The sequence below is a fragment of the Paroedura picta genome, chromosome 16, assembly GCF_049243985.1.
Source record: "Paroedura picta isolate Pp20150507F chromosome 16, Ppicta_v3.0, whole genome shotgun sequence".
In the NCBI taxonomy this organism is placed as follows: domain Eukaryota; kingdom Metazoa; phylum Chordata; class Lepidosauria; order Squamata; family Gekkonidae; genus Paroedura; species Paroedura picta.
In genome coordinates this window covers 4,653,524-4,681,040 of record NC_135384.1, presented here as the reverse complement: position 1 = coordinate 4,681,040, position 27,517 = coordinate 4,653,524, and the positions used below count along the sequence as shown (strand labels likewise).

At 47.8% G+C, this 27,517-nt stretch overlaps 5 protein-coding genes across 7 annotated transcripts; 1 reads left to right on the top strand and 4 right to left on the bottom strand.

Annotated features, from left to right (window-relative positions):
- The first annotated feature begins 710 nt into the window (after positions 1-710).
- TTC5 (tetratricopeptide repeat domain 5) lies at positions 711-7,088 on the top strand. The gene is made up of 10 exons (XM_077314222.1): positions 711-826; positions 2,058-2,190; positions 2,619-2,830; positions 3,104-3,254; positions 3,361-3,452; positions 3,723-3,779; positions 4,346-4,492; positions 4,600-4,814; positions 5,284-5,431; positions 6,008-7,088. The coding sequence occupies exons 1-10, from the start codon at positions 779-781 to the stop codon at positions 6,125-6,127; spliced, it is 1,323 nt and encodes a 440-aa protein (XP_077170337.1). The 5' UTR covers positions 711-778; the 3' UTR covers positions 6,128-7,088.
- A 2,434-nt stretch (positions 7,089-9,522) lies between these two features.
- On the bottom strand, positions 9,523-10,476 carry LOC143826375 (olfactory receptor 11G2-like). The gene has a single exon (XM_077315154.1). It carries the CDS (start codon positions 10,459-10,461, stop codon positions 9,523-9,525), a length of 939 nt encoding a protein of 312 aa, XP_077171269.1. The 5' UTR covers positions 10,462-10,476.
- Positions 10,477-13,459: 2,983 nt separating this feature from the next.
- On the bottom strand, positions 13,460-14,431 carry LOC143826614 (olfactory receptor 11H6-like). The gene has a single exon (XM_077315454.1). The coding sequence runs from the start codon at positions 14,420-14,422 to the stop codon at positions 13,460-13,462; it is 963 nt and encodes a 320-aa protein (XP_077171569.1). The 5' UTR covers positions 14,423-14,431.
- Positions 14,432-17,672: 3,241 nt separating this feature from the next.
- LOC143826613 (olfactory receptor 11G2-like) lies at positions 17,673-18,632 on the bottom strand. The gene has a single exon (XM_077315453.1). The coding sequence runs from the start codon at positions 18,630-18,632 to the stop codon at positions 17,673-17,675; it is 960 nt and encodes a 319-aa protein (XP_077171568.1).
- Positions 18,633-22,771: 4,139 nt separating this feature from the next.
- On the bottom strand, positions 22,772-26,522 carry LOC143826333 (olfactory receptor 11H6-like). 3 transcript variants are annotated; one of them, XM_077315081.1, is made up of 2 exons: positions 26,361-26,522; positions 22,772-25,096 (listed from the first exon to the last, which is right to left on the bottom strand). In XM_077315081.1, the coding sequence occupies exons 1-2, from the start codon at positions 26,364-26,366 to the stop codon at positions 24,158-24,160; spliced, it is 945 nt and encodes a 314-aa protein (XP_077171196.1). In that variant the 5' UTR covers positions 26,367-26,522; the 3' UTR covers positions 22,772-24,157. The 3 variants fall into 3 exon arrangements, with proteins under 3 accessions (XP_077171196.1, XP_077171198.1, XP_077171197.1); XM_077315083.1 differs by lacking the exon at positions 26,361-26,522 and adding an exon at positions 25,978-26,012; XM_077315082.1 differs by lacking the exon at positions 26,361-26,522 and adding an exon at positions 25,929-26,010.
- Positions 26,523-27,517: the final 995 nt, after the last annotated feature.

The following is a 27,517-nucleotide window of genomic DNA, read 5'->3' as shown; positions in this document are numbered from 1 at the left end:
CCTGTATTTTGTCCACTCTTCCAATTAAGTCATTTCCTACTTCATCTGTTATATTTCTGTCCCATTTTCCAGGTAGATTGGCTCGCAAAGCGACCAATATTTCAAATCAACCAACATACTCCATTGAAATAAGGACAGAAAACATTTTGAGGATTTTGTGGAGTCCTCAGTTAATAAAAATGTCAACTAAATAAATGCTATAGCTGAAGAAACTTGTAGAACTCTGTCTGCCTGAAGGACTGGCAGGGGCTTGCCTCTGGAGATAAGAGAATTTGGGTTTATTTGGAGAGATGGCATTCTTCCAATTACAGGTTTAAAAAGATTGGATCCAGGGGACAGGATCTAGCAGCCCATTGGTCAATAACACATCTGCTTGGATCCTTGGCAGATCCACATGCACAACAAGAGAAAATGTCTGCTCTGGAGGGAAGCCACAGGAATGGCCAACCTGTGGCTCTCCAGAGGTCCATGGACTACAATTACCATGAGCCCCTGCCAGCATGTCACTTGCAGGGCCTCATGGTAATTGTAGTAACTGTAGTCCACAGACCTCTGGAGCACCAAAGTTTGGCCCCAACTGCACCGTGGCATGAGGTCCCTCTCTGCACCCCAGCCCCACCCCCGAAGTCTCCAGGTAGCCCAAATCCTTAATCTCACCTGCGGAGACGGCCGTGTCGTGTGTCCTCCTGGCCTTTAGATGTCCTCGCAGGCGCTTTGGGTCTCTGTGGTTGCCGGGACGGGGAGCTCAGGAAGAGGAGGAGGGTGGTGGGGAAGAATCATGGCGGAGGAAGAAGAAGATAACCTGCAGGCTCGACAAAGCCTACAGGTACCCGCAGGGAGAAACGGCGACCGGGCGGGCTTGTTTTGCCTCTGCGGCTGCAGACAGAAGAACGTTGCAACCGCGGGGAGGAGCGGGTTGCAGCATGCATGCATGCATGCAACCCGTCCCGGCTGCTGCCTTGGCCAGCTCTTCCCGTTGCTCCATGCTTATTGCTTTGTGGGATCACATTAGCCCGGGCAACGGAGGAAGGGTGGGTGGAAACAGTGAAGGGACAGAGGGGCTGGGGCATTTTGGGGTGGGGGCTGGCGAAGGTATCCCCGCGCTGTTGCAAACGCGGACCATCGTTTGCAAAGGGTACCTTCTCAGTTCATTAAAAAAAAATTACGACTTAAATATTGAGACTCACTATACAGACAGAGTAGTGATCTGACCCTAGAGTTTAAAACCCGGGCTGGCATCCTTTTCCCAAAAGAATGAAGCATTTTAACTTTCCGTGCCAGTGACCCATGTACTGGCAAGATGTGCTTGGCATTATCTTCTCATAAGTCACACCGGAGTCCTGTGGCACTTTGGGCACCAACAAAGTTTATTCTGGCCTAAGCTTTTGTGCATTAGAGCTCACTTCATTGGGTCTGTCAAGTGTACATCTGACAGGCTGGTTTATATGCCTCACAGGAAGGGGAGGGTGTTCCAGAGAGAGAGATAGTTCAGAGCAAGATGCAATGGAAAAGCAATCATCTTGTTTAGTGTGAGATATTCCCAGCTGTTGTTAGATAGGCAAAACACAAAATCTAGGGGACGGTGAAATGCAGTAAGCAGTTACAGCCTCAAGTTAGAGAGCTATACTTGAAGTCACAAAAGATAATTAGACAACATTGATGGTGGGAATCGCTGCCAATTGTAGCCAGTTCACAACAACCCTGTAGGGCCAGGGTGGCCAAACCGTGGCTCTCCAGATGTCCATGGACTGCAATTATCATGAGCCCCTGCTGCTGGCATTGGCTCATGGTAATTGTAGTCTGCAGACATCTGGAAAGCCACAGTTTGGCCACCCCTGCTGTAGGGCTTCCAAGGCAAGAGTCAATTTGCCAGTGCCTGCCTCCTCACAGCAGCTCTGGATTTCATCGGTGGTCTCCAATCCAAGGTTCGTCAAGGCTGAAACTTCTTAGCTTCTAAGGTCGGATGAGAATGGACCCTCAAGGCCAGGGCTGGACCAGATATTAGCGCCTGGAATTCTCTTATAGTTACACACCTCGTTTGGGGAACTTTCCAATAGGAGCTGGTGGACCGGCTGTACCATTTCCGAGACCATTACTTCGAGAGCCACGGTGTAGAGGATGCTGGGAAAAAGCAGGGGGATGTACAGGAGGAGCTGGAGAAGACTCTGAAGGCAGTGGAAGCCATAGAAGGTAATTCCCGTATTAAACAAATGAAGCTTTGGAGTTCGCGACAACTGTCGTACGACTCAATTCCAGTTCGTACACAATTCCCAGTTCTGAGGATTTTCTGCCACTTTAGGTCGGCTGCTAAATACCATTAGCTGTGTAATCTAAACATGTGTGCCCATGTAAGGGAAATGCCTCAGTGTGTTGTAGGGCAGGGGTAGTCAACCTGTGGTCCTCCAGATGTCCATGGGCTACAATTCCCAGGAGCCCCTGCCAGCAAACACTCATGGGAATTGTAGTCCATGGACACCTGGAGGACCACAGGTTGACTAACCCTGTTGTAAGGGACAAGGACGGCGTGTGTGAATTACAATGGCTTTAAAGAAAGCTGGGGTGCTCTGATAGGCAGAGTTGATTGAGTTCAAGCTTCTCGTCCTCTTTTCCTCTTGCAGGCCTGCCGCAGGGACAAGCCCACACGCTGATGCTGAAGGGGAAAGCCCTGAACGTGTCCCCAGATTACAACGCCCAGGCTGAAGAGCTGCTCTCCAAGGCGGTCAAGTTGGACCCAGAACTGGTCGAGGCCTGGAATCAGTTAGGAGAAGTTTACTGGAAGAAGGGTGACATTTCTGCTGCCCATACCTGCTTCTCTGGAGCCCTGAGCCACGTAAGTCTGCACAGTTCCTCCCTCTGGGAAGAAAGATGGGACTTTTTTGGTTTGAACGACTCTCTGGAGGGTCTTCTAGATTTTGCTAAAGGTAATTTTGGTTGGGATGAGACCAGACAGATGTCCCTGCACGTCACTGAAAGGGCATCCCTCCTACAACTACTTTTTGGGGAGTGCTTGTGGTCTCGGTAAGATTTTGCTCAGCGCACGGATCTCATCACAGAGGATCCTGACCTCAGCCAAACCTGATTCCATCCTTTCCCTTCCCTGCAGTGCAAAAACAAAGTGTCCCTGCAGAATCTCTCCATGGTGCTCCGTCAGCTGCGCACGAGCTCCACCGATGAGCACGCCCGCCACGTCATGGACAGCGTGCGGCAGGCCAAGTTGGCTGTGCAGATGGATGTGCGTGACGGCCGATCCTGGTGTGAGTCTGGCGTGCTCTCTTCACTCACCCCCAGAGTGTGAGAGGGGCTCCGGGGAGTAAGGAGATGGCAGCATTCTCAGTCAATCCGTTCTCCGTCTTTCTGCAGACGTCCTGGGCAACGCCTACCTCTCCTTGTTCTTCAACTCAGGACAGAATCCCAAGATCTCCCAGCAGGCCCTGAGTGCCTATGCTCAAGCAGTAGGTGCTGGGATGGGCTCTGGAAGAGGCTGTGGCCTGGGGAGGAGGGCCTGCTTGGGTCTCTGCATTGCTGGAATGCTGAGATGAAAAGAGCCACTCCTGCAGAGGAGAAGGGGGTTCTGTTTGGGTGTGGGGAAGGCTCTTTTCTGCACAAAACCCCTGTTGACCTGCCCATTTTCCTGAGATGGGTAAGCCCCAGTGGAGGTGCTGGGACCTGCCATGCTCCGAAGAAGCCTGATTCACACCTTTCTCTTGGCCTTCTTCCCGCAGGAGAAAGTGGACCCCACCGCCTCGTGTAACCCCGACCTGCACCTGAATCGAGCCACGGTGAGCCGATGGGGGAAGGGGCACCGTGCTCTGTAATGTATGACTGATTTCTTTATTTACCTGCTCCTTGCCATTCACCCCAGTGGGGATCAAGGCGGCTTCTGTCGTTCTCCTCACCTGTGTTTTCTCCTCACGAGGTAGGTTAGGCTGGGAGTATGGGATGGAGTTAATCAGCAAGCTTCCCTAGCAGAACAGGAATTCTGGTTTCCCAAAATAGGGTTCCCAAATAGGGTTTCCCAAATCCTAGCCCCACTGCACTATGCTGGTTTAACCTCCTAATGGGTTGATGGACAGGTGATCCTCAAATCAAAAGAGGCCAAAGCCTTCAGATAGATGGGCTGTTGACCAGAGAAACAAATTCCTTCCCTCTTATCCACTTTGCCCTCAGAATCTGGCGATAGCTGTTGCCTCTTTCCTGTGCCTGGACAGGATGGCCCTTTGTGGTTTCTTCCATCTCTGTGTAAAAATATCGCAAAACTTTTTTTTTTTAAAGATCCATTTGGGACTTTCCCACCTCTCCCATAACCTGTCACAGGTCACCCTGTGCTGTGTTCCTTTTTGGGTAGCTCTACAAGTACGAAGAAAACTACGCGGCAGCTCTGGAGGGCTTTGCGCGGGCTGGAGCCCTCGACCCAGCTTGGCCAGAACCACGTCAACGGGAACAGCAGCTGGTGGATTTCCTGGAGAGGCTCACCGGCCTCCTTGAAAACAAGGTATTGCAGCGACGTGGCTGGATGCCTGGCCTTTCCGCGGCCTCACACATGCAAGACCCCGTCCCCCTCGGCCACAGTGACGAAGCCTGCCGCTCACTCCCTTTCAGGGAAAGGTAAAAGGGAAGAAGCTGCAAAGCATGCTGGGAAGCCTGCGTCCCTCACAGCTAGGCCCCTGCGGAGAAGGCCGTTACCAGGGCCCCTCGGGCCAGAAGGTGGAGCTGGAGCAGCGGCCCCTGAATACCCTGAGGGTTGGCGTTAACACCGGCACCGTGGTGCTGGGGAAAGTTCTGTTCAGCCTGACCACGGAGGAGAAGGTGCCGTTGTGAGTATCCGTCCCACGTGTCTCGGTCTCTCCGTTTCCTCCCCGGGTGCTTAGCTTTTGACTTTGCCCCTTTTGTCCTCCTTACTAGGGTGTTGATCTTAAAATAATAATAGTAAAAAATTCTTAACTTTTGACATCCTGTATCCATTCTTACTCGCTGAAATGTTATTGCTTGGGCATTTCTGCGCTGCTTTACTCCCAAGGGACCCACACTGGCTTAAAGAAATTTCCACACCAAATGAAACAGCTTAAATGCCCGCAACAATCATACAAAAGCAGATACATTCTGAACAGGACTTCCTTCCTTCAGCTAGCCATTGTAGGCCTCTCGAGGCTGCTAGCCACAGCTGAAGAGCCAAGAGCCCTTTGGCTGCTCTTCCAAGCTCTGCGGGCAAGAAGGAGACCAAAAGAAGAGGAGTTGGTTTTTATACCAACGCTTCTTGGTCCTTTTGTCTCTGCTTCTCCGCAGCACTTTCGGCTTGACTGACTCTGCCGAGGGCTCCTGTATCGCTGTGACCGTTTACAACATGGCCCAAAGCTGGGGGGTTCTGATCGGGGACTCGGTGGCTATTCCTGAGCCTCACCTTCGGCACCACCACATCCAGCATCAGGGCAAGGTGAGTCCAGGCTGCGCTCTCCTTCCCCCCCTGCCTTTCCATGCCGTAGCACATCGCGTGAACAAGGAGCCTCCTATAATCACAAATCCCGAAGTCATGTAGTTGCGACAGGACAAATTGGATTCCTCAAGTATCGGAAACAATCCATTCTTAAGAAGAAGAAGAGTTGGTATTTACATGGTCAGAACAGAAGAAGAAGAAGAGTTGGTGCTTATCTGCCGCTTTCTTCTACCTGAAGGAGTCTCAAAGCGGCTTCCATTCGCCTTCCCTTTCCTCTCCCCACAACACACACCCTGTGAGGAAGGTGAGGCTGAGAGAGCCCTGAGATTACTGAAGAAGAACAAGAGTTGGTTCTTATCTGCCGCTTTTCTCTACCCGAAAGAGTCTCAAGGTGGCTTCCATTCGCCTTCCCTTTCCTCTCCCCACAACAGACACCCTCTGAGGTTCTTTCAGTTGTCAAGAAAACACAGAAGTCCCTTTCTTGTTGTGCAGTAATGGCTGCGGTTCACAGGGGAGCGGATCCTAATTTGATTGGGCAAAAAATTCAGTCTCTCCCCACTTCTTTTTCCTTTCCAGAGTTTCACTTTCTCGAGCCTCCGCGTGGAGACCCCGCTGCTGCTGGTGGTGAACGGCAAGGCACAGGGATCACAGAGCCAGGCGGCTGCCACGGTGGCTTACCAGGCACAGAGCGAATGAAGAGGGGGGCTGAAAGAGCCCCTCCCCTCCCTGCCTGTCCTGCACATCTTGGCCCTCTGATCTGTATTGTGGAGGGCTCTCAGCAGACCTAGCAGAACTGGGGCCTAGGAAGACCAGGCCGGTTGTGTCTCCTGCATGGGCATTTTGGAGCTGAAGGGAAGAGACGGCAATAAGGGAAGCACGGCTTGAGTTTGCGCTCAGGCCGGTAAATAGCTTTACTCGGTGCCTCTTAAACCATTCCCCTTCTGCACCGTTTTGAACACAATTAGGCTGAGTGAGCCAGCAAAGCAGAGGGGGAGATCTCTAATTCGCTCCCCCCCCCTCCTCTCCACCCTGTTCTTTCAAAATCACACTTGGCACAACTTTGAGGATCCGTGGTCCAATCCCCAGGGGGCATAGCTGAGGCCAAAAAGTCTGCTGTGGCAGGTGCTGGTTCAACTCATCCTTTTCAAACAATAACAAAAACCAACTGTCGTCCCCATCCAGCGTGATTTCCTTCGTCAGACTTTCTGGAAGGGGAAACCACTGGCCAAGAAAGGAAGCCGTTCATGTCTCCCCTTCCTGGAGCACGGAGGCTGGTGCTGGTTTCGATTAGGTAAAATACATGTCAGGGACCAGTGAGCCCCAGGGAACACTAGCTCTTAAACTTCGCCCCCTTTCAAGGCATTGTTTTTTTTTTTTTCTCTCTTTTCACTGTCGGAGGCCAGTTGCTCACTCCGGTTCCAGTTGAACTTGGGCACTTAAAAGATCCTTGAACTCGCAGTCTGCTGTAAATCCTGATTGCTCAAGGCCTTATGTATCTGTGCACACGAATGAAAGTGTATGTGTATATATGTATAGGAGACAACCTGTATTTATTTGGCAGAGTTTGAATTTCCTTTTGTAAGGTTTTTTAATACGTTTTTTTCAGACTGGTCTCCCCAGCAATAAATACCTGTTCTTTGCCCTTCGTGGGGTGTTTTTTGCCTAGATTCTAGAAACAAAAGAAGGACACCGTGTTGCCTTTAGAAGTAGCTGAAAGCTGGTAGTAGAATCATAGAATCATAGAGTTCGAAGAGACCTCCTGAGTTATCTAGTCCAACCCCCTGCACCATGCAGGACACTCACATCCCAATCGCTCATCCCCTGTCACCTGTCACTCCCTTGAGCCTTCACAGAATCAGCCTCTCCGTCAGAGGGCTACCCAGCCTCTGCTTAAAAATCTCCAAAGATGGAGAACCCACCCCCTCCCAAGGAAGCCTGTTCCACTGAGAAACCGTTCTGTCAGGAACTTCTTCTGGATGTTTAGATGGAATTTCTTGTATTAATTTCATCCCATGGGTTCTGGTCTGTCCATCCTCCATATGGCACCGTTTTAAATACTTGAAGATGGCTATCAGATCCCCTCTCTGTTCTCTCCAGGCTAAACAGGCCAAGCTCCCCCAAACTTTCTTCATACGTCTCCCACCCCCCTTAGCCTCCGAAATCTGACAAACTCAGGCTGGCCACTCAGGGCATAGGAAGCCCTACAGACACGTTTTGAAATCAAGGGTATCTTCCGGCTAAACTGGGCTTAAACTGTTTCTGTGTTACTTATCCACATGGGAAGGGAAGAAAGTGCTGTTAGCATTATGAGTAGAGACCAGGCCGGCCATGCAGTCCCAAGATACACAGGGCACTTGCTTGGAAAACCTTGCCCCCCTTCCCTTCATCCCTACTCATTATCCTACTAATTTGTACCCCCTCCCACTGTGTCAGCTAGCCTCCCCTCCACTTTTTGCTAGTTCCTAGAATTGCCAGTTTGTACAGAACTTTTAATCAGCTGAACACGGAAGAAAACTGCAAGAGGTTATCTTCTTCCACCACCGTTCCTCCAGCTGGGGGAAGATTGCTGCAGACATTTACCTCATTGGTAGCATTTCAAGCCCCCCCCCTCCCCTCAGGCCTTAAGGAGTCCTATCGAGCCAAGCACCAGCCCAGGATCACCTTGCTAGCAGACCACTGAAGAGATACAAATTCTGCCTCACCCTAAGGATCAACCGGGGTTGCCTTTCTGTGACCTCTCTTGACCTAGTAGAAAAGTGAATTCCCCAAATTCAGCAACTGTCGCAGCGAGAGAACTCAACTTCTTAATTGGCTCCTCTGGGGCGAGATACAGAAAGCGAGCCAGGAAAGTTATAACGAAAACAATGTTAATGATGCCCAGGCAGCTTTCTTCTCTTTGTGGTTTACGTCTGGTGGAATTCTCTGCGACAGAGCAACTCCCGGGCTCCCCCTCAATTTGGGACGTGAGAGCACCTTAGGTGGGGAAGGGGGTTGATTTGGAGAGCAGGGACCCTCTGGTCCTATACCCACTTCTGAGAAGGGGAAAGGAGGTAATGAGGAAATAATGTTTTGGGGGCTTCTCAGTGGTAAAAAAAAAAGTTGAGAAAGACTAATCTAACCTGATCGTGATAGATCCTAGAAGCTAAGCAGGGTCGATACTTGGATGGGAGACCACCAGGGAAGGCTTGGCAGAGGAAGGCCATCTGCAAGCCACATCTGCCCAATGACAGACTCCTGTTGGCGTTTCTGGAAGCTGGCTGAAACTTGATGGCACATACTTCACACAGGCCGTAAGAACTCAGAGGAAAGAGAGAGAGAGAGAGAGACCATAGCTATGCCCTAATTTCCCAGAAGGTGGCATTTCCTCCCCGTTTTTGCTATCCTTCACCTTTGTTTATACCCCAGACTTTCTCAACTTTTTTACCTTTGAGAAACCCCTTCAGGCTTCGAGAAACCCCAGAAGTGGTGCAATTGTGTGGAGCAGGGGTAGTCAAACTGTGGCCCTCCAGATGTCCATGGACTACAATTCCCATGAGCCCCTGCCAGCAACTGCTGGTAGGGTCTCATGGGAATTGTAGTCCATGGACATCTGGAGGGCCACAGTTTGACCACCCCTGGTGTAGAATGTGGTTGGGAAGCAAAGCTGTGGACACGCCCACCCAGGCCCCTCCCCTTTGTACCCCTTCCAGGCCCATCATTGGCCATGGGGGGGCCAGGTTGACATGACCATATATGGTCATATCACCTGATAAGCAAGGGAAATCAGGGATCCCCCTTATGAGATCGGAGTAGTGATAGCAAATGCCAACAGCACCCTCTTTCTCCCTACCCTCCAGTATGGTTTTGGGGTGGGGTGGTATTTAGTTACTGTTTTGACCACCACATCTTTGTATTGTGCTTTATTGGGTATTGGTTTTTTTTTTAACACTGTAACTCGCCACAAGCCTTCGGGGAGAGGCGAGTAATAAATTTAATAAATAATAATAATAAATGTTTAACAAATTTTAGAAACTATTAAACATGAATGAACTCCGACCAATTCAGGAAACCCTTCCTGGGCCATCAAGAAACCCTTGTTGAGAAAGGCCGGTTTACACTGACCCCTTTCCCTTCAGGAGCCTAACCAGTGCTGCTTTCACCTGATCGTTCCTCAGGCAGTAAATCATGGGGTTGAGAAAGGGTGTCACAGCAGTGTAGAAGAGCGTCACGGCCTTCGTTATGGCCGACTGGTTTTCGCCGCCCGGAATTAAGTACATCCCTGCCACTGAGCCGTAGAAAAGGAACACCACCAGCAAGTGGAACGATATGGTCGAGAAGGCCTTCATCCGACTGCCTTGGCTGGACGTTTTCATGAGCGTGTTGACCACAGTGCTGTAGGAGAGCATGACAAAGAACATATTGCCGATAATCAGAGCATTCAGGCAAAATTGGCTGATGATGGGAGCAACTCCTAGCGGAGGGCAGGCCAGGGAGAGAATGGGCCCGGCGTCACACAAAAAGTGGTTGATGACATTGGAACTGCAGAAGGACAACCTGGAGATCAAAACGGCAGGGACGAGATACCACAGGAAGCCGATGACCCAACAAGAGCCCACCAGGCCGTAGCAGGAGCTTGGGGACATAATTTGTGGGTAGCGCAGGGGGTGGCAGATGGCCAAGTACCGATCCAAGGCCATTGCCGAGAGGTAGAAGCATTCGGTACTGCCGAGAGCAAAGAAGATGTAGAACTGGAGAAAGCAGTTACGGAAGGAGATGATCCCTCGAAGGGATGTCAAGTCAAAGAGCATCCGGGGGACTGTCGCGCTCACGTAACACATCTCTATCCAGGAGAAGTTGCTCAGCAAGATGTACATGGGAAGGCGGGCCAGGTGGGTGTCTCGAAACACCAGGGTGATGATGGTGATGTTCTCGACTAAAGTGAGCACATAGAGAATGGTGAAGAAGATGAGCAGCAGAGACCGGATCTGCTGCCCAACCTCAAACCCCAGCAAAATGAATTCCTTCACTCCAGTCCCGTTGGCCGAATCCATCTGGAATCAAACAACAGAATTGCTTTTAGACCCCACCAACTTTCTTTCCTTTTCGTTGCTTCAATACATTCGAAAATTCACACAATGGTTTGATTCGAGTATTTAAAGGACTTCATAGAATAGCCCAGATTTCTTCAAAAGAACCAGGTAAAATACGCTATTCAAGTGGGAAACCGTGTTGGTCTGAAGTAGCAGAACAAATTTAGAGCCAGGGGCAACTTTAAGACAGACAACGTTTTATTCAAAGTATGAGCTTTCATTATTGTATATTTGCCCATTATTCTCTTAATGGATTTCTTTATTGTACACAAAATGTTTCCCCCGCAATTCAATCACAAGTACAAAACAATCCAAATTGCTGTTTTTTTTTCTTATTTATCTCTGGAATTCGTTAACCATTTTCATTACTCATTTTTAACCTTTGCCTATATGAACTGATTACTTGCATTCCATGGCATTGTATCTGAGGAAGCGTGCGTGCACATGAAAGCTCTTCCCTTGAACAAAACTTTCTTGGTGTTAAAGGCGACACCGGACTCTAAATTTGTTCCCCCTAAAGCTAGTGAGATCCCAGTGAAATGAAGAATCTCCTCTAACCTACATTCCCCTCAGGAGCTGGGCCAGGGTTTGAACCAGAGACTTCCATGAGATGAAACATAAGGGGCTGTCAATCTGTGTTTAAGCATTGGTTTGCATGCTGAGAGTCTAAGCTTCAGTCCTTGACTTCTCCCGTTAAGAAATGAACAGATAGGAAGGATATGGAAATACTCTTTCCCAAAACCAGGGAGAGCTCCTGCCAACCAGAATAGAAAACACACCTAGATAGACCAGTGGGCTGACTCCGAAGATGGAAGCTTCATGTGGGTTCATGGGGAAAAAACACACATGAAAATTGTGCGCAGAAAATAACTGTCACAAATCTGCATGGAAAATTGCTCACATAAAAAAAAACGGCCACATGGAGAAAAATGCCTCCACAGGAAAAGATGCACCTATATTTATTTATTTATTGAGTATAATTAAACAATAACTTCGTTATCAGTTTCTTAATTCAACGCTCTTGAGTGTAAATAGTTGGAAGGGAGAACACAGGAAATAAAAGTGAACAGGGTTGTTTTAAAATCAACAATCTTTATGCAGAAGGAAGCACCGTAATAAAAGAAAATTTGAAAATAATAATGTAAAGAAAATAAATATTCTCAAAAAATTAAATGTCGGGACCCCATTGAATTCTCCCAACTCCATTAGTTCTGGGATGACATGATTCTATGGCAACGTGGTAACAGGGCCTTCAACCTGACTCATTGTTATTTTTCCAAACACTGCTAGATTTGTACACGGACACATTTCTGCCCTCTCAACAACTCCTCAGGACTCTGGAGTGTGCCGAATTCTTATGAAAAGGCAGCAAAATGGGACTTTGACTTCATTATTACTGACCTACGTGTCATCATCTCTCCCAATTTATTGCAACCCCAGCAAGGCAAGCTAGAAGCAGAGGGGGTTTGCTGCATATGAAGGAGGAGGAGTATGGATTCAAGCCCAGTCCTCCAGATTAGAGGCCACTGGTCTTAGCCACCACACCAAGCTGGCTCTCAAAAGCCTTCCCTTCCACTCCCTCTTCCAACAGCCATACCTTTATAATGTTCTATTGTCATTTGCTCGATGGACGCTCACATCTGTTTACCGAACATGAAACCCATTCAAATCCACCCTTCTACCTTATTTGTTTTTAAAACGCTGCTCCATCCAGAAAAAGCTTCATCGTAAGTTTGGGGTCAAATCTCGTGAAGACATGTTGTTTTTCCTTGATGATGTGGTGGCCAAAGAGTTGGGAGTCAGAGTGGCTATGTGGGATGAACGAAGAGGAATGCTACCAATAAATATTTGGTGATCCTTGGGAAAGGGTCCCTGGAAAGCAATACCAATGGAAGCCACTGTATTGCCTCTTTGGAGGCAGGTTAGCTCCTCCAGTTATGGTGAAATAGGCAGTATCCCCAGGTGATCCTCCCTCCAGGGAATCCTGGGGTTGCTACAGAGCATTAGGAACAAGGAAATGTATTCGTAACTTCAGCTCATTATACATGATTCAAAGGAGGACAAGGGAAATCCATAGAGGGTGGCGCCATCGATATTGGCCAGGACGGCTCGAGTGAATCTTCATATTACGTTGAAGCACAACTCTGAATACCAGTACTGGAGGCAACAGGGAGGGAGGGAGTTAGCTGAACAATTTTTAGTCTGTCCTTAGCCAAAACTTCAAGGCTGTTGGTAGGAAATTCACAGCCCCGTCATAACCAGAGTTATAAACTGCTGAGGCCATGGACTCCGAAGGACCAAGAAACGTGTTACATGCAGTCAAACCTATGGAATGAGTTTTCATCATTTTTTAAAGAATTAATTTATGAAAACATTTACACCCAACTTTTCCTCTTGGCTCAAAGCAACTTAAATAATGATGGGAACTAGAGGGCAGCGCCAGCCTCCCATTTTAAAACTTCTGTTTAGGGACCTTTGATCCTTGGAATTTCTGGAATTCCACATATGTCACTCAATAATGGATTTGGACCAAGTTTTGCTTTTTCCCCACCATGGTATTTTTTTCAAAAAAATTCAAAGGGGCAGGGGAATTGGGACAAGAAACTTTGATCACTGCAAACCTTCTATTGATTATATTTTAATCTGAGCTACTCCTGCATCGTATATCTCATCTCACGTAAAACAAGATTGGTGTAATCTTCTACTGGATAACTACCAACCTTAGATTCAGGTGGATAGCCGTGCAGGTGTGAAGCAACAGAACAAAGTCCGAATTCAGCCTTTGTGTGCGTGAACACTTAAACATGCCACTGGACTCAATCTTTGTTCTGTTGTTTCAGACCAACATGGGTACCCACCTGAATCTATAATCTGGGCAAGGGACCCTTCTTGTCTCGTGGCGAATACATTACTGTTGCCGGAAGGTTGCATGTTCCTTCCCTGTCTTCTTATCTCCTCTCTACCGTGTCACTCTCCACCTCAGAAATATTGTCTTTCTCTTCCACATCCTGCCCAGTGCCTCCTTCACCTGATCATTTCTCAGACAATAGATCATGGGGTTGAGAAATGGCGTCCCGGCAGTGTAGAAGAGTGTTATGACCTTAATAAACTTCATCTCACCTTCTCCAACTGGGATTACGTAAGCCCCTGCCACGGGGCCATAGAAAAGTGCCACCACCACTAAGTGGAAAGATATGGTGGAAAAGGACTTCATTCGGTTGCCCCGGTGAGAGGTTTTCATCAGGGTGAGAATCACAGCCCCGTAGGATAGCACCACAAAGGACATATTGCCTACACAGACAACGACATTCAGGGCCGTCTGAAGGATAATAGGAGCATTCTCGCGCGGAGGACAAGCGAGGGACAGAATTGGTCCAGGATCACACAAAAAATGGTCAATCACATTGGGGCCACAGAAGTTCATATAGGAGATAAAAATAACTGGGATAATATACAACAGGAATCCAACGAGCCAACAAGTTATCGACAAAATACAGCATGAATTTGGGGACATAATTTGTGGGTAGCGCAGTGGGTGACAAATGGCCAAGTAGCGGTCCAAGGCCATGGCTGAGAGGAAGAAGCATTCTGTTGTGCCCAGGGAGAAGAAGATGTAAAACTGAAGGAAGCAGGCATGGAAGGAGATGATGCCACGAAGGGAAGCTAGGTCAAAGAGCATCCGAACCACAGTGGTGGATACATAACAGATCTCCAGCCAGGAGAAGTTACTAAGCAGGATGTACATGGGAAGCCGGGACAGATGGGTGTCCAGAACCACCAGTGTGATGATGGTGAAGTTCTCAGCCAATGTCAACACATAGAGAATGCTGAAAAAGACGAGGAGGAGAAACCGCTTCTGCTGCCCAAGTTCAAATCCCAGCAAGATGAATTCCTGAACTCTAGTCCTGTTGACTAGCTCCATCTAGAAGGAGATAAGCAAATCATTATTATTGCCTGGTTATTTGCATCCCTGGAAAAAATACTAAATAAAAATTCCATTCAGTTAGGGGGGGAGAGCAGTCCTCCAATGTTCCAGATTTTATGTGTATTTTCTGCAGAAACAATTGTTCCACCAAGCAATACTCAACTCTATTCACCCAACCTAGTAGCTTTGCCAACCAGGTACTTACAGGGTCATCAAGCACCATTTAAACCCATCAAGCTTGTGACAAATCATTGTCCACCTCCAGAAAACTCAACCAATTATTGTTTATAGGATGAATATATCAGCTTGCCCCAGAGCACATTTTGCCCTATAAAGTATGGCATCCTGGTCCACAGCAAGCCCATACATTGTTCCCCCAAATCCATTTGGATCTTCTCTTCTTGTCTCTGTAAAATGCTAGTCATTTTGCTGCTGCCTCCGTGGACCGCTTACTTCAAGACTGGTAATTGTAGCCCTCTCCAAAATTGCTTTCTTCCTCTTCTCTGATTTCCCCTTAGCTAGCCTTGTTTTCAATGTGTTTGTGTGTGTGTTTTGCCCTTTTATTTCTCTTTTAATTAAAAAAAACCTCTTTCCAGTAGAACATCTGCCTGGTTTATTTTGAGAATTCTTTTAAGAGAAAAATCCCTCTAAAAATCAGTGGAGAATCCCAGTTACCCACTCTTGCTTTATCTAAGCACGAGGCTGCCTATTTGGGTAACACTTGATAGGAAAGAGGAGAGACTAAGATAGGTCCCTAACTACATCTCTAGCTGAGAGACAGGGTGAGATTGACTGTCAAACTTCCAAGAAGAAGGAAATCATGCTCAAAGTAGCCATCTCGAGGCAGACGCTTAACAAGGGTTACTCCACTATCCTAATTGTCTTCTTGCTCCCCCCTGCAGGGTCTTCTCTTCTTTGTGCACCAGACACTGCCTTTTCTAGCACAAACATACTTCTATAATATTCCTCTCATAATTTCTTGATGAAGCTCACGTCTCTTGTATTTCAGAGTGGCACGATTCCACTCAAATCTATGGTCCCATCCTGTTGTTTGTTATCTTGTTAAGGTTCCCATTTTTTTGTCCCACAGCAGTGTTCAAAATGCTTCTTCGCCCAGCAAGAACTGAATCGGAAGTGGGGGGCGAAATGTTGGGAATATGGAAGTCATTCTTTCCTGTGGTCTGATAGTGGTGTTTGGCTGTAGCTGTGGTCACAGCTCTGTGGGGAGTGAGAGAACACAGTGGAACACTCCTGATAAATTGTCGGTGACTCATGGGAAATGCTCCTGCAAGAGAAACTTCATTAACAACCTATTCTCTGAAGACTATACTCTAAAGACAGCTTGGCTCCCAGCTGTTATGATATGAAGGCAATTACCATGAGTAATCAGCTTTTCCTTTCAGACGGTCGTGTTGGGTAAACATGGGCCATCTCCTGTAGCTAGTTTTGTCAAGGGATGACCTACCTCCCCAGGATCAAAACAGCAACAAGAATACTTCCTCATGCCTAGAAAACTGAGGTTTTAGGGAACAACCTTGGCTAGATGCTTGGCTGGTCTATGTGAAGGACAGTGGCTGAGATGGGAGGCCATTCTGTTCTTGGAGATGGCTCTTGGTAGCAAAGAGATAGACACCAAGGTTTAGATCCAAGCAGACTTCCTGTGGATGAAACAGGAAGGATAGATGCCCTTTCACCATAAAGAAAAGGTTATGCTAAGGATCATGGGATCCATATAAATAAGCGCTTTGTGGCACAGGCACTGTGATATGGAGAGGAATTGGGCGAGACAGCATAAGGAACCTGGCTGGATCCAATCATTCACTAGTGGAAATCGAAAGAGAGTTGTGCACATGGATGTTCCTGCCTCCCCCCTCTTGCTACAGCCCCAGTGGTCTCTGGACCCCTTTGAACAGTTGCGGGGAGAAGAGGGACTTGGAGTAGGAAGGAGGGCGTGGAGAAAATTGCCAACTATTGGTGACATTCTACGTCTTTCATCTTTCTTTCATCTTCCCTCCAAATATGGCTAATCATCTACATACCTAAGTAGAGTTACTTCATTCTAAACATCTTGGAGTGACTCTACACATGGTTGCTAAGCTGAAATATTCCTGGGGTTTTAGGGAATGGAGCTTGGGGAAGATGGGGAGAAGCCTCAGGGGGTTACAAAGCCAGAGAAAGATGAATTATACCTCTAATCTTGCCTTTAATAGTACTCTTTCATGGGAAGGGGGGTCCATTCAATGCCAATAATAGGCCTGGAGGGGGTGGGAATGGGAGGGGCCCTGGGTGGGCATGTACACAGCTATGCTATCCAACCATATTCTGTATCATCATGCCACTTCTGGGGTTTCTAGAAGCCTGAAGAATGTTTCAGTGGTTTCTCAATGGTAAAAAAGTTGAGAAAGGCTGGTCTAGTTTCATTCTGAGACTTCTTCAGCTTTGTGGTAATAATTGCACATGATGCAACCAAAAAATTCAGAAAGAGCACAAGGTCTCTATTCTGTTTCCAAGAGACCTTGTGCTCTGTTTGAATTTTGTGGTTGCATTGTGTGCAATTAGTATTACAAAACTGAAGAAATCTCACAATGAAACTAGGCATTACCTAATAGTTTTGTTTTGATGATATTAAAGACTCTGAAGGCAAGAATCTATTTTTGTGTTTAATGTTAATTTCTAGTTGGAACTAGGAATTCCATTAACTGTAAGATTTATTGATCCACACATGTGTCCCCCCTCCCAGTGTGTATTTTCACTTTGTTACATTCTCAGTGGGTTTTTTTTTTTTTTTTGAGACTGGGATAGTTCATGTTTCAAGCTCAGATAAATAATTATCTGACTTTCAGAAAATAACCATTCCACTGAGCTGACAGCAAAACCACCTGTACAATATATCTACGTACATAAATTAGCTTTACTTCTCTTATATAATATAGAGAAACGATGATTTTCGCATACAATCTTTTCCCCCTCCCTGCATTTGATGGATTGCCTAAGAATTATACAGTTGCGAGGGCCTTATAAAATAATAGACAATTCATTGTATTGCATTTATTATGGAACATATATGTCAAAAGCACCAGCATAGTATTTCAGTGGAAATGCATGTTAGGGTCTTCCAGTGTGCAAATGAGTCAGACACATTGAACTGGGAGTGGTACCTTTGTTGTCCAACATTGAACATGTCAGCTTTATCTGGGACACCAAAGTTGCATATTTTGGTATATATTTCCTGTTTTCCCCCGCTTTGTTATGTTGTCACCCTTCTTTTCAAAAATATCGCCTTTCTCCTCCATAACCTGCCCAGGGCCTCCTTCACCTGATTGTTCCTCAGACAGTAAATCATGGGGTTGAGAAAGGGTGTGATAGCCGTGTAGAAGAGTGTGACTATCTTTGTGACATTCGAATCCGTTTCTCCCCCTGGCTTTACATACATCCCTGCCGCGGGGCCATAGTAAAGCGTGACCACCAACAAGTGGAAGGATATGGTGGAGAAGGACTTCCCTCGATTGCCTTGGCTCGAGTTTTTCATCAGGGTGACAATCACCGAGCCGTAGGACAGCACCGCAAACACGATGTTGCCGAGGATCACCACAATGTCCATGAAAATCAGGCTGATGAGGGGAGATTTTGGCAGTGGAGGGCAAACCAAAGCCAGAATTGGCCCCGGGTCACACAAAAAATGGTCAATCAGGTTAGGGCCACAGAAGGACATCTTGGAGATCAGTGTCACGGGGACGATGTATGCCAGGAAACCAAGGACCCAAGAAGCAGCTACTAGAGCATAGCAAAAATTTGGGGACATGATCTGCGGATACCGCAGCGGGTGGCAGATGGCCAAGTACCGATCCAAGGCCATGGAAGAGAGGAAGAAGCATTCAGTACTGCCGAGAGAGAAGAAGATGTAAAACTGGAGGAAGCAGGAACGGAAGGAGATGATCTTGTTGGACAACGCCAGGTCAAAGAGCAGCCGGGGCATCGTGCTGGTCACATAGCAGATCTCCAGCCAAGAGAAGTTGCTTAGGAGGATGTACATGGGAAGCCGAGACAGGTGGGTGTCAAGATGTACCAATGTGATAATGGTGAGGTTCTCAGCCATGGCGAACAGGTAAAGAAGAACGAACAAGGCGAGGAGCAGGAGTCGTTGCAGCTGCCCGACTTCAAAGCCCTGCAAAACAAATTCCTGGACGGTCCCGTTGGTGAACTCCATCTGGAATTCAATAAAATAACCATCATTGCAGACTAGTTACCATTGTCTCCATCAAAACAGGAATGCTGAACAGACCTTCCATCCCACTAGGGAGAGAGGCGATCTTTACACACACACAGCCCCATCCCTGTTTCAGATTATACCTATTGTTCCTCTGAGTACTTACAAATTCTGAAATATAAAGAAAGGAATAGGAAAACATGCACTTTGAGTAACCTTCTACATAGGGCAGGAGTGAAGTTACTACTAGGATAGGCTCACAAGATCTAAGCTCCAAATCTCACTAGTATAAGTAAATCAGTAGCTATTTATTTTTAGTGTCCTCTGCTCAAGGATTGGCCAAAGCATTTCTGGCCAGCTTGAAGGTTCTCCACGGAAGCGGCAGGTTTTTGAAGGGATTTAATGGCTACCGAAGCAGTGGTAGAAAACCTGGCTGAAAGGGGGCAGAGGCAGAAACCTTGCCACACATGAAAATACCCAGGCTTTGGAGTGGGTGAGATTTGGGGCAGGGAGGGACCTCAGGGTAGTGCTATGGAGTCCACCCTCTAAAGCAGCCCTTTTCTCCAGTGGAACTGATCTCTTCAGCCTGGAGATGAGCTATAATTCCAGGGGATCCCTACTTGGAATACTTTCCTTGTGTTATATTTAACGATGATATTGTGGTGCCCTCTGCCTATTTCCCTCTGCAGGATGCTATCTATACCTACTCTCCTTTGGCAAGTAGGAAAAGAGGAACATGCTAGCAGAGAGGAGAGAGACGAGACAAGACCCTGTAGGAGACAGCATAGCTATGATCCCGCTTTGGATCCTAAACAGCTCACCACTATTACAAATTGTAATTTGTCACAAGATGTCACTACAGGGGTCCTGTCACATGCAACTTTGCAGGTATAGATCCTTTTAAAAACTGTATCTAAACCTTTGGTGGCCACAATCAAGGACATCATCCCCAAATAATTCAAAGGTATGACAAAGGTGGCAAACGTGTAAACATGTTTTGTAAGTACGCTGTGACTCACCCTGGCCGTTTCTGTCGGGCATCCGTTTTGGGTCGTTTCGTGCCAGACAGCGTTGTGTACTTATGATTTTTGAGATTATATTTTAAAGTACAAACTGCCCCTCAGTGAGAGGAAGGGTCGGAGTTCTGACATTTATGAATACATCGCTTCTCTGTCTCCTTCTGTAGCTTCATGATGCCCCATCAAATTACCCTGTTTTCATGTTTTCCGTGAGCATGTTTGGTTAGCATTCATTTGTTCATTCATTCAAGTCCCCACGCAGTCTCTTTTGCAGTGGAAAAGCTTTCTGCTCCGTACCTGGCTGCTCCAAAGGACTGCTCAGTCCATCGGAAGGTGTGTTTGGAAGTGGGGCGTAGCTTTCAATGTCCTACAGCGGTGTTGGGATCTTGTGGAAGAAGCAAGTTTGTCGGCTTGAATGCTGCTGATATGCTTCTTGGTGTCCTTTGGGAAAGGGTCCCTCAAGGATGATCTCATCAACCATGACACCACGGATGGGCTTTTTGGTGGCCTTTGGGAAAGGCCTCTTGAAGAAGGACCTCATCAACCATTACACCACAGATATGCTTTTTTCAATTCTCAATTACTTCCTGTGCTTTGCAACGATGTTCATCAGTTCTGGGCTGTGAAATTCCTGAAGATTTGGGGATGGTGTGGGGCCAGGGGAGGGTGGAGTTTGGGGTGGGGGCTCAGCAGGGAGGTGATGCCATAAAGCTTGCCCTCTGAACAAGCCACTTTCTCCGGGGGAGCTGCCCTCTATAGCAGGAGTGGCCAAACTGTGGCTCTCCAGAGTTCAATAGTCTACAGTTCACATGAGCCAGTGACATCTGGAGAGATCAGGCTAGGCTGGTGGGTGGAGATCTGCTGGGGTGACAACTGATTTCTAGGTGGCAAAGATCACCCGGAGGAAATGACAGCTTGGGAAGATGGATTCTATGGCATTATATCACATTGACATGCTTTCCGTTCCCAAATCCTACCCTACTCTCCTTTTATGAATCCAGCTTTGGTCTTCTGGCCAACTTGACCTTTCAATCCACCCCTTCAGCATAATCTGGGTTGGTTAAATGTGAGCATTGAGGGGGGGCATTAAAGTGGACATAGGGTTTCCAGACCTTCCCTGCAGGAGGAGGGGGATCTCTTGCTACCAGGCCTTGCCCCCCTGTGGGAGGATTTACGAGGAGAGGGAGGGAGGCCCAGGCTATGTTGCAGGTGATGTGCTCTTGTCATTTCCAGGGTACACCAGAAGTGACACCCTCACATTGGCCACACTGCTATTGGGCAAAAACTCTATGGTAGAAGCCCGTTTTTACCATGGAGTTTTTGCCCAAGTAGCAGAGTACTGCCATGACATCATACCATGACAACGTCACTTCTAACAGAAGTGACTGTAAATAAATGCTTTTTTGGGCTTGGAAGCTTCATATTGTGGGTTTTAACCTCCCCCCCCCCTGGCTCCCAGGGGAAGGTGGGAGCTAGCTCAACTGCTCACCTCCCTTCAAATGCAAATAGGTTAAACTAAGAGGCAATGGATGGGTCAACCCCCCTTCTCCTCCAAAGGGAAAATAGAGACTTTGGAAATTTGAAATGCTAGACAGACTGCAGGCAGGAGATTCCTGGAGACAGCCAGGACCATAATTCTTTGACCAAGCCTTATCGTGGGTGGAGAAACTAAGGTGGAACAATCTCATGGCAGCCAGGAAGATGGTCTCTTTTGTGTGGAGTCTACCTGAGCAAGGAGGTCTCTCGCCTGAGATAGGCAGCCATTAATCATGTGTTTGCTGGGAAAACCATGGCCAGCTTTAAGGTAATGAAAACTTCACAGGAAGCTGTAATTTCTTAAGCAAAGGAGCCTGCCTTATATTAACAGGGCGTGTTTAGAGAAGGATTCTATCTCTTTGGGATGGTCTTGCTCAGTTTGGTGCAGTGCTAACAATATGTTTGTAACTTTTCCTTTGTAATAAATGCTTTTGAACTTTGGATGCTGGTAGGTGGTTCTCAGTCTCACATAACCCCCCCACACACACACACACACACCACCACCACCTTGGACATGCTAAGGGGAAAGGGGAAGGGAGGGAGGGAGGCTGGCAGCTGGCACATATCTATTCCTCCCAAGGTGTACCCAAAAGTAAATTGTCCCCATGGTGGCCACTGGGAACCTAGTTGGATCCAAAGGCCAGGAATGCGCTGAGACATGACAGAATCCCTTTCTGGTTTCTTTTGGAAGACAAGCGCATCTGCAGAGCCTCAGTTTTAAAATAGCTAGGGAGATATGCATGTTTTAGGAGATCATGCATAAGGATCATGCGGTGTTTGAGTTTTGCCTGATTTTGTTTTTTTGCCCCCCAAAATCTGCAACAGAAGCTGCCATATAAAAGAAAAAGCAAGCCACATTTATTTATTTATTTATTTATTTATTAAGCAAACTGGTTGTCGAAGAGGCTGGCCAGATACTTATCATGAATGCTTCAGGCTGTGGCGCAGGGTGGTAAGGCAGCCAACATGCAGTCTGAAGCTCTGCCCATGAGGCTGGGAGTTCGATCCCAGCAGCCGGCTCAAGGTCGACTCAGCCTTCCATCCTTCCGAGGTCGGTAAAATGAGTCCCCAGCTTGCTGGTGGGTAAAGGGTAATGACTGGGGAAGGCACTGGCAAACCACCCCGTATTGAGTCTGCCATGAAAACGCTGGAGGGCGTCACCCCAAGGGTCAGACATGACTCGGTGCTTGCACAGGGGATACCTTTACTTACTTTTACCACTCGGAAGGGTGACTACCAAGGGAGCCCAGGGTCAAGATGTGGGGGCAGCCAGTTGAAGACCACCTCCTAATGTCTTTTTTTCTGGGAGTCAGATAATCCTCAGACCCTCTGGCCATATAACACACATTAATCAATCAGTCCTACCTTACCCTCTGAGGTCCTGGTCATGCATAAAACCCAATGTAGGGAGAGGGTTATAAAAATAATGTTTAATTAATGATTAATATATAAGGGGATTCAATACTGAAAATGTTTTTCATGCCGAAATGGTACTCTGGATGAGTTTTGCCCTGGCTCAAACACAAACACACGCAGCGAGAGAGGCAGAAAGAGGTTTCATTTCGTTTTATTCATGACGATGATCCAAGATCAGCCAACTGAGGGGAACAAGCTCAACCAGAATCAACACATGAGACCAAGAGAAATCCTTAACGCTGTTAATCACTAATGTTCGCAATACAAGACAGTTAATAAAACAGCTGGAACATCTGTTTCCTCATGTTGAGCCAGAGAGATTTCCTCAAGGCAATCTAGAAGGAGTGGAAGAATTCATCAGTTTTTTTTGGGAAATGTAGATAAATTTCAGGTAATATACAGGGAACTAATACTCTTATAGAGTGAACAGTGAAGTATCATGTCTTCGCCTCTGATGGTGTTAGTTGGCAAAAACGCAAAACGAGAGGAATAAAGTGTGTTTAGATATCTGTCTCACAGAAGAGATGAAGGTAGAATGTCCAAACTGGTCAAAGCAGATTCTGTGATATTTAGGAAATTCTAACGCAAGGTTTCCCAACCACAGCCCTCAATGGTACCGTAGTGGTGTGGGCGGTTTAAAAATGGCAGCCAGAGAGAGCCTCTCTACCCTGTGCCTAAGATTTCCAGCTCTTGGCAAAGGGACAAGAAAAAGGGTTTAATTTTTTTTTTAATCTACCCTTCCTTGGGCAAGTTGACCTGTCCATCCTAAAGTGGCCAATGAAGGACCTGCAGGGGGTGGGAAGAGAAAGGACCCTGGTCACTTAACCCTTTGCCGCCAGCTGACATCCCTTCCTGATACCTTGAAGTCTAAAAAACATTTCAGCAGCACCTCTATGGTCAAAAGGTTTAAAAAGGCTGTGTAGCCTGCTTGAACAAATTTTTGTACCATGATTCCCTACTGCCAGACGAATGTTGATCCAGGTTCTATCAACTTGAGAACCTATAACCCAGAATCTTGTTTGATGGTTTCTTCAGCTCCCAGGAAATTACGGAAGAAGCATACTGCTTTTTAAAATGCCTTGGATTTGTTTCCAAAGCGTTATGAAAACTTTGTCGTAGCATCAGGCACTTTCCAAGCTACAGCTGAACTCCCCCTAACTGGGGCTTCATTTTTCTGCATCCTGATTGGTCAATGCAAAACAAGAATGTGAGGGAGAGAGATGCCTCTCTTGACCAATAGGAAAAAGAAGAGCTGGGTTTTTGGATCCTGCTTTTCACTACCTGAAGGAGTCTCAAAGCAGCTTACAATCACTTCCCCTTCCCCTCCCCACAACAGACACCTTCTGAGCTGGCGGGGCTGAGAGAGTTCTGGGAGTGACCCAAGGTCATCCAGCTGGCTTCAGGTGGAGGAGGAGTGAGGAATTAAACATAGTTCTCCAGATCAGAAGCCACCTCTCTTAACTACTATACCAAGCAGGTCCTCAAAAGTGAATTCATGCATCTAGACTGGTTGGCTGAACATTTTGTTTTTCTTTCTCCATTGTTTCTGTGCTCCTAAAGTGTAGTCTTTCTTCTCAGCACCCTCTGGAGTGCCTCCTTCACCTGATTGTTCCTCAAGGAATAGATCAGGGGGTTGACAAAAGGGGTACCAGCCGTATAGAAGACCGTCACCACTTTAGTCCTCTCCGACTGATTGCCCTGAGCTGGAACTAAGTACATCGCAGCCGCGGTGGTGTAGAAGATGGTCACCACGATCAGGTGGAAGGAGATGGTGGAGAAGGCCTTCCGACGACTCCCTTCGAAAGAAGGTTTCATCAAGGTGAAGATGACGACACTATAGGATAACACGACAAAGAAAATGTTGCCTAAAATAAGAGCATTAGAAAAGATCCGGGCGACAAGGGGGGTCATTCCTAGGGGAGGGCAGGCCAACGCAAAAATGGGCCCAGCATCACACATGAAATGGTCAATGACATTGGGGCCACAGAAGGACAACCGGGAGATCATAGTTATTGGGACAACGTGCCACAGGAAACCGAGAATCCAACAAGTCACCGCTAGAGCATAGCAGGAGTTTGGGGACATGATTTGTAGGTATTGCAGAGGGTGGCAGATGGCCAAGTACCGATCCAGGGCCATGGCTGAGAGGAAGAGGAATTCGGTGCTGCCCAGCGAGAAGAAGATGTAGAACTGAAGGAAGCACTCGCTGAAGGAAATGATTCCGTAAGGTAATGTCATGTCAATAAGCATCCGGGGCACGGTGGCATTCACATAGAAAAGCTCCAGCCAGGAGAAACTGCTCAGCAAGATGTACATGGGCTGCCGGGACAGGTGGGTATCTAGGAACACCACAGTAATGATGGTGAAGTTCTCAGCCAACGTGAGCACGTAGAGAACGGTGAAGAAGATGAGGAGTAGGGTCCGCTTCTGCTGTCCACCCCCGAAGCTCATCAGAAGGAATTCCTGCACTCTAGTCCCATTGGTCAACTCCATCTGTAATCAGACAACACAGTTGTCAATAGTCTTGTCTCCCACCTGTTTATCCTGCCCACACAACTGAGTTCGGGTGGCACCGCAAAGAAGCTGTTTGTTTTATCCTCACAACGGCTAGGTGGACTACATTTAGGCCACCTGGACCCGAAAACTTAATTTTGAGTTTGCCTAACAGTCCTATTAACTTGATCCTGTTTTTATTCTGACAAGTGCTCCCATTTTAGCAAATTTCACTCTTTTGAAATCAAACGTTTTGGACTTTGGGGGTAAATTTCTGTTGATATGAATGCTGAACTTGGGAGCATTGTGGTTAGATATTTTGTATGGCCCTCCCTTCCCCCATCTCTGGCTGTAATTTTATAAAGTATATCAGCATTTGCTCATCCCTTTCTCTAGAAGATGGCCCTATTCCCAATTGTAATTTATCTACAAAATCCCTGCTTCAGGTTGTATGCAACCATCCGTCCCTTCCAAGGAATGCAGCAGTGGGGCGCGGCCCCCTGGCAGACCCGGAGGGTGCGGAAGACGTCTGGCAGCCGGGAGTTGCCCCCCCCCCCGGCGGACTCAGGGCGTCCCGTGCACCACCCCACACCCCGAGGCTTGTGCCTGCCCAGCTGGGGACTCGTTTTGCCGCTGGAGCCATGAGAGGCAGGCAGGCAGGCAGCAAGCCCCCCACGGAAGTGCGAGTGCTGGTGTTACTTAAGGGGGGGGGTCTGTCTTCCGGAGAGCTGCACAAGCCCCACTCCCCACCCCACATGCGACAAGCAAGGGAGGAAGACTGCACGAACAAAGGAGGAGGAGGAGGAGGAGGAGGAGGAGGAGCAGAACCCACGGCGGCAAATGCTCTGCAGAGCCCAAGGCAGCCCAGGTGAGTTGCAAACCTGCGCGGTCCGCGGCCTCCCTTTAAGCTGCCGCGCGACCACGCCCCCTCCGGACACGCAGCCAGCGCGTGCGGTCCTGGGATCCCCGGGCCCCGAGCACGCGCCGCGGCGCGCTCTTGGTGCTCCGGGCTCTGCGGCGCGCTTCTGTTCCGTGCCTCTGTGCGCCCCGCGAACTGCTCTTGCACCGGCTCAGGACCCCTGAACATTGGCCCTTGCGTTCTTCGCGCAAGGTTAGGCTTTAAGCAGGTTAAGCAGGATAAGTAAGTAGGCAACACCCGGGCAAAGTTTGGTTCCAGCGGAACCTTGGAGCCCCTTGGCTTGAAGCCTTGCTCTTGCGCTTCAGGCCAACACAGCTTACCCACCTGAGTCTATCCACATAATACCTGCATCTGTTGCCTCCCAGGAATGTCGGATGCTGCCAGAGTTTCTGATCTCAGCTTCTTTGTGGTGCCTCTGTGGCGCCAGGCGAACGGCTCTCGAACTGGCTCAGGACATGGCCCATTGCTGCAATCGGGGCTGTGTGTGTGGTGGTGGGATGGGATGTGTCTCAGAGCTCAGAGCTCAGAGTAAGAGCTCTAAGGTAGTTTTGTTAGCGGACAAGAAGAGACGTCCTGGAAGGATGACTTTGGGGAAGGGCAGTTGGTAAATTTCACATGGTGCTCCAATCCGGTTTCTAAAAGCTCCTTTACCTCTCCGAGTCCTTAAGAGATTTTCTTTTAAAGACAAGAAATGAGACTCTTGAGAACTCGTCTGAGGAGGTTACTCTTTCTTCCTCTCAAAACAGGATCTCCGTGGAGACTGATTTCCCCTGCTGGAAAATAGTTAACAAGGCTTTTGTTTTCATGTGGATAGATGTCTCCAAGAGGGCTAGATGGAACCCCTGTTCTTTTGCTCTTGCGGTGAGGTTGCATTTGGCCAGCTTTTCTGCTGATGAAGAAAAGAAGGAGAGGCCCCGAGTAACCACCCAAAATGGCCATGCCAAGGATCAGGAGACCAGCATGATGGATCAAAGCCATATGTCCCATCCGTCGCAGGAATGTGAGCGTCGTGCTTTCCAGGGAGATGTGATGGAGCACTCTCCCCAGCTGTGACTGTGTAGACTGAAAACTTGGATATTAGCATTTAGGCTGATTGCATCACTGTTCTGCCTGCTTGGCTACCTATTTTACCCGATCATATATGCTTACTATAAATAAATAATCAAAACCATAGGCCATGAACTACAATTCCCATGAATCCTGCTGCTGGCAAGGGCTCATGGGAACTGGAGTCCATTAACATCTGGAGAGCCACAGTTTGACCACCCTTGCCATAGGCCAATCCTTGAAATCACAAAATGTGCACCATACAATGCAAAACCTACAATGCTAGACCTAACACAATTTGACCCCAATACGCTGCTGGCAAGGGCTCATGGGAACTGGAGTCCACGAGCCTCTGGAGAGCCACAGTTTGGCCACCCCTGGTGTAGCGGTTAAGAGCAGCAGACTCTAACTGGGAGAGCTGGGTTTGATTCCCCACTCCACATACAGCCAGCTGG